We start from the raw sequence: 6,259 nt of genomic DNA on the forward strand, positions 1-6,259 counted from the left end.
AATATGTACGAAAAATTGTGTTCGTCGAACAAATAGTCAGTCTGACAAAAGGATGATGCAATATTGTGAAATTGTTTGTATATACACTGTACACGAGTGACGGGCATATACGTGAAAGCCTCGGTACAAGACATACTTAATCGGTATACATACATACAAATAAATCGTTTGGTTGCATGAGAAGATCTGTTGTGAATGTGTTTAAGAAATCTATGTTAGCCATACATACATGCATTTGTAATGAGAGTGAAAAATAAGGGTTGTTTGTCAGCTACATGTTTCGTGCGTACAATCGTTCATATACATATGTACATGTTCTAATGTCTCTCAGAATTACCAAAGTTTAACGACAGATCTACATACGTAAATAAAAGCGAAGAAGGAAAAAGAGTGATTGAGAGCATTAACGTCGTGAATTGTTGTTGTTGAAGGAATACGTTGGATTTGAAATTTGTGTTTTGCCTAATTTGTGTTGAGCTTGTTGTTGTGTCTTCGCCTTTGCTATTACTCGTTGTTTGTGTTTGTAATATATGTATACTGTTGCCATAAGAAAAAATTCGTTATTTTGAAATTGTATGAATGTATGTGTGTTGTTTACGTCGTAAACTGGAACAATCGGTTGGTGAACGAGTCGTGTGTGTGATTGGTTGCCATATGACTACGATTATGTGCGTGTATTGATTTATAAGGCAGCTAGTGGATATTTCGGCAACATTTGAATGGTATTTGCAACATTTGAACATTGGCAACATTGAATTGGTTGCATGATTTTAACGTATTTATGTTGAATTTCGATTGTCAATATTCTTTGCATAAACACTGCTGTGAAAAACTGTAAGTACATTCATTTTGATTTGATTTATTATGGCTGATGAAATGAACGTGGTTTTGAAGAACATTCGTGTTCTTAAGGCATCATTGACACGAGCTCATACATTTGCGAATGAACCTATCGACAATTTGACCGTTGAGGATTTGAACGTACGTATTTCACGATTAGACAATTTGTGGGTAAAATTTGAAGAATGGACTACAAGACTTTATGATTATGAGGAAATTGACGGATATACATGTCCAGATCAGGATATCGCAACATACGAGGAGAAATACCTTTCGACGAAAGGAAGATTTGAGACATTGAAACGTTCCTTAGGTCCTAGGGAATCTACGCCTAATTTAAATGATGCATTTTCGCGATTTGCTGATCAACAGTCGTCCATACTTCAACGAGTAGCAGAGGTTCCATCGCAGTCGAGAGGTGAATTACCGAAGATTAGAATTGAACCATTTACTGGTAACTACAAGGATTGGTGCGCTTTTAAAGATTTATTTTCATCTACAATTGGGTCAAGAACCGATTTATCAGACGTTCAGAAATTTCATTATTTGACTTCGCTTTTACGAGATGATGCTTCTAGGCTTATTCGACATCTGCAGGTTTCTGACGCATCGTATTCTATCGCCTGGGAACGGCTTGAGGAACGATATGATCGACCACGGCACATTGTTACGTCGTACATTGAAACTTTTATGAGTTTGAAGCCAGCCAAAGAAGAGGATCCTGTGGGTCTACGCAAGATATCAGATACAACTCATGAAGTCATACGAGGTTTAGACGCAATCGGAAAGAATGGCAGAGATCCATGGTTGTTGCATCTATTGAGTGGGAAATTGGATGCCGAGACGCGTAGAAGATGGTTTGAGCATAGTCGCGATGAGGCAGATCCAACTGTAGGCATATTTTTGAAATTCCTGGATCAACGTTGTGAGCAACTTGAACTTGGATCGAAGAGGCATAAACAGCATGGTGGTAGACAACAATCAATGACAACAATGGTAGCTACGGGTGATTCTAGAAGTTGTTTTAAATGTTCTGCTAGCGACCATCTACTGCATAAATGTCCACAGTTTTTATCACTATCGATAGATCAGCGTCGTTCATTTGTACGAGTTGGAAATTTATGTTTCAATTGTTTGGGGAAGGGACATACCGCTAATGCTTGTAGCTCGAACAACAGGTGCAAGACATGCAAACGTAAGCATCATTCACTGACTCATCAGGAGGAGGCTGTTGATAGTCCTTCATCATCTAGGGATGCAGCTGTGGCGGATAGACATGTATCTCTCAGTTCAGTTCCGGAATCATTTGCAGCAGGAACTCGCTCTGTCAGAGGACTGAGTCATATTTTGCCAACAGCTCTGGTTGAAGTTCGAAATCACAAGGGTGAATATGTACCGTGTCGCGTATTATTGGATACAGCATCTGAACTTTCTTATATCACAGAGAACTTTTTGAAGAAAACCGGAATTTCAAGACAACCTTCTCGAATATCACTTTCTGGTATATCATCGATTAAGGCTGATACGACCAATGGACATTGCTTCATTCAGATGCGATCAAGAGTTATGGATAAGACAATAGATGCACGAGTCCATGTTTTGAACAAGATAACCTCGAATATGCCAAGATTTATGCTCGAAAGGTCTCTGTTAGATAGATTCGCTAATGTTAAACTTGCTGATCCTGCTTTTAATAGACCAAGCGAAGTGGATATTCTAATTGGAGCAGGATATGTATGGGATATCTTCACCATGGATAAGATACGGGATCAACATGACAACATTGTGGCAGTATCGTCTATATTTGGCTGGATTGTGACCGGTGTGGCTTATTCGGAACAACAGGCAGCTGCTACCTCCATGGTATCGTTGGTAGACGTCGATGACCTATTACGGTCATTTTGGGAAATCGAAGAGAATTTTATTTCGCCATCGGCGGATGAACCGTTCCACGTCGTGGAAGAACATTTTAGAACAACCCATGGCCGAGCCTCGGATGGGAAATACGTGGTGGAGCTTCCGTTTGTCAACGAGGAGCCAGCATTTGCAGATACGTTATCAGGAGCTATGACACGTTTCCGTGCCACGGAAAGACGACTTGAAAAGGATTTGAATCTGAAGAAGCAATACACGAATTTTATGAATGAATACAAAAGCCTTGGTCATATGAGAGAATTGTCAGAGAATGAGATCAATGTTACAGACGGGAGAATCTTCTATCTTCCACATCATCCCATTGTGGGTAAGAAGCTTAGAATTGTATTTGACGGGTCATTCAAGGACTCTACTGGACACTCGTTGAATAGCAAGTTACATATTGGGTCTCCAATACAAAGGAATCTCTTTGCAGTCTGCTTGAGATTTAGATTTCATCGATACGTATTTACGGCTGACATAGTCAAGATGTTCCGGCAAATTTGGGTTGCGGAAAAACATCGGAATTTTCAAAGAATTGTATGGAGGGAAGATTCGAAAGAGAAGCTTCGACATTTTGAGCTTTGTACGGTGACTTATGGCACAGCCTGTGCACCTTTTTTGGCAGTCAGAGTTCTGCAACAGATTGCTGAGGATTATCGAGATACGCACCCGAATGCATCACGAATACTTATGGAGGATTTTTACGTCGACGACGTACTCACAGGTGCGTCATCAGAAATAACTTTGCAACAATATCGTGATGAATTGGTTGATTTATTTTCGAAATGCGGATTGGAATTAGGAAAATGGGTTTCTAATTCACCGAAGATCAAGGAACAAGCTAGCGATAATGAAAACGATTTTTTACGACTTGATTCGGATTTGACAAAGGTTCTTGGAATTTATTGGGATTCCGAAGACTTTATATTCTACAGAGTTCGGTTGAATAGTTCCAGTCTGGCGACTAAACGTATGGTTCTATCAGATGTCGCACGCGTCTTCGATCCTCTTGGACTGGTGTCACCAGTGACAGTCAAATTTAAGATCCTGTTTCAAGAGTTGTGGCTACAGAATCTAGGTTGGGATGATCCTTTACCCGAGAGATTAGCTGCAATATGGCACAAATATCGGTGTGATTTGACTAATCTGGACAACCTAAGATTGAGACGCTTTATTGAGAACCGGAATGAGATGCAGCTGCACGGGTTCTGTGACGCGTCAACTAAGGCATACGCAGCGGTCATATTTTGCCGATCTTTAGACGACGAGGGGAATGTTCACGTTTCAATTATGGCATCGAAGACACGCGTTGCACCCCTGAAACAAGTCTCATTGCCCAGATTGGAGCTCTGTGGAGCGTTGCTTTTGACAAGATTAATGAAAACAGTTGTGGCAAGTTTAGGACAACAGAATATGGAGATATTTGCCTGGTGTGATTCCACCGTCGTATTGTCATGGCTATCTATTCAACCTGCCAGACTGAAGACATTTGTCGCCAATCGGACATCGGAGATACTAGACTCGCTTCCTAGGAATGTGTGGCGTCATGTCCGATCTAAACAAAACCCAGCCGACTGCGCATCAAGGGGAGTTATGGCTGAGCAACTTTTGGATTTCGATTTATGGTGGAATGGGCCCAGATGGTTGAGGGAACCATTGAACTGTGCAGAACACGATAACGATTTAGATCCAATAGACAATGAACAGATTGACGTCGAAATGAAGCATCAGACAACGCTCGTATCATGTCCAGATACTTCGCAATTTCCATTGAATGCTTTGATTGAAAGAACATCATCCTGGTCGAGAGTACTACGTATAATGACGTATGTGATTCGTTTTAGCAAGAATACAAGGACACATCAGAAATCGAAACATTCATATTTGACGTTGGCTGAACTTGATGAGGCTAGAATACAATGTTTGAGTTTGGCTCAAGAATGTTTCATGGAAGAGAAGAGATGTTTACAGAGAGGGGAGCCTATTAGCTCCAAGTCAAGACTTTTGAGGCTGTCACCATTTATCGATGATAAGGGATTGCTACGTGTTGGAGGTCGTATCGAAAATTCGCAACTGTCTGAGGATACACGTCATCCCATTATCCTGCCGAAAAATCATAATGTCACACGTATGATCGTCAACGAGGAACACAAAACTAATCTGCACCCTGGAGTTTTCTCATTGTTTGTAATTATCCGACAGCAATATTGGATCATAGGAGCCAGAAATTTGATACGAAAGGTTACCCACGAATGTTTGAGATGTTTCCGTTACTCACGACAGACAACCGAGCAACGAATGGCAGATCTTCCATCAGTAAGAGTTAGACAGGCATTTCCATTTGAGAACTCAGGCTGCGACTATGCAGGACCTTTCATCTTGAAGCTACACAGAGGCAGGAATGCAAAGACGTCCAAGGGATACGTGTGCCTATTTGTCTGCATGGTCACATCAGCAATCCACCTGGAACTGGTCACTGATATGAGTACAGATTCATTTTTGTCTGCGCTGCGAATTTTCATGGCTCGGAGAGGCAAGTGTTCCACAATATTCAGCGACAACGGCAGGAATTTCATTGGTGGACGACGTAAACTAGACGAGATGTATCGACAACTACAATCAGAAGACCACAACATTGCAGTAGCGACAGCTTTGGCTAAGGAACGCATAAAATGGGTATTTATACCCCCGTATTCGCCTCATTGGGGAGGCATTTGGGAGTCGGCTGTCCGGTCAGTGAAATTACACATGAAGCGTGTGATTGGCAATACTATCCTAACGTTTGAGCAGATGCGCACGCTTTTGGCGCAAATCGAGGCAGTTGTCAATTCCAGACCATTGGGAATTGCTCCAGACACAGAGATAGACTACCTTTCACCCTCACACTTTCTAATTGGTCGACCTGCGACGATGGTACCCGAAGGAGATCTGACACACTTGGCTGCGAATCGACTCGATTATTGGCAGCACGTTCAGGCCATGCATCAAGGCTTCTGGAAGCGATGGAGCAGAGAGTACTTGACTTCCTTACAGCAACGTCCGAAGTGGACAAAGATAACCCAAAACATTGAATTGAATGATCTCGTCCTAGTCAAGGAGGACAATACACCACCAGCCGTATGGGTCACGGGACGCGTGACTGAAACTTTTCCAGGCAAGGATGGCCTTGTGAGAGTTGCCAGACTTCGCACTACCCAGGGCGAAATGACCAGACCGATAACGAAGCTTGTGAAGTTACCTATATGCTGAAACGCTGTTTCAGGGCCGCCCGGGATGTTGATGAATGGATGAACACTACCTTTATTTTGCATCATTTGTCCTTTTTTTGTATTTCGTACCTTTTACTTATTTTCCATCACTGTATTTTCTTTTCTGTCATCTCAGTTCTTTTTTGTATTTTTATTTAGTCAGACAAATTTATTCAAGTAGATCGGTCAAGTCAAATACAGTCCACTAAGGCAAATAAACTCCGCTGTCATTATTTCGAAAGGTTTTAGTTGGG

At 41.7% G+C, this 6,259-nt stretch overlaps 1 protein-coding gene across 1 annotated transcript; it reads left to right on the plus strand.

Annotated features, from left to right (window-relative positions):
• The first annotated feature begins 864 nt into the window (after positions 1-864).
• On the plus strand, positions 865-6,006 carry LOC142224857 (uncharacterized). The gene has a single exon (XM_075294634.1). The coding sequence runs from the start codon at positions 865-867 to the stop codon at positions 6,004-6,006; it is 5,142 nt and encodes a 1,713-aa protein (XP_075150749.1).
• The last annotated feature ends 253 nt before the right edge of the window (positions 6,007-6,259 follow it).

This window comes from Haematobia irritans, chromosome 2, assembly GCF_050003625.1.
Source record: "Haematobia irritans isolate KBUSLIRL chromosome 2, ASM5000362v1, whole genome shotgun sequence".
NCBI lineage: Eukaryota > Metazoa > Arthropoda > Insecta > Diptera > Muscidae > Haematobia > Haematobia irritans.

What these genes read in the sequence shown, in the direction of transcription:
- LOC142224857 (XM_075294634.1), top strand. Translation starts at nt 865, where the DNA reads ATGGCTGATGAAATGAACGTGGTTTTGAAGAACATTCGTGTTCTTAAG.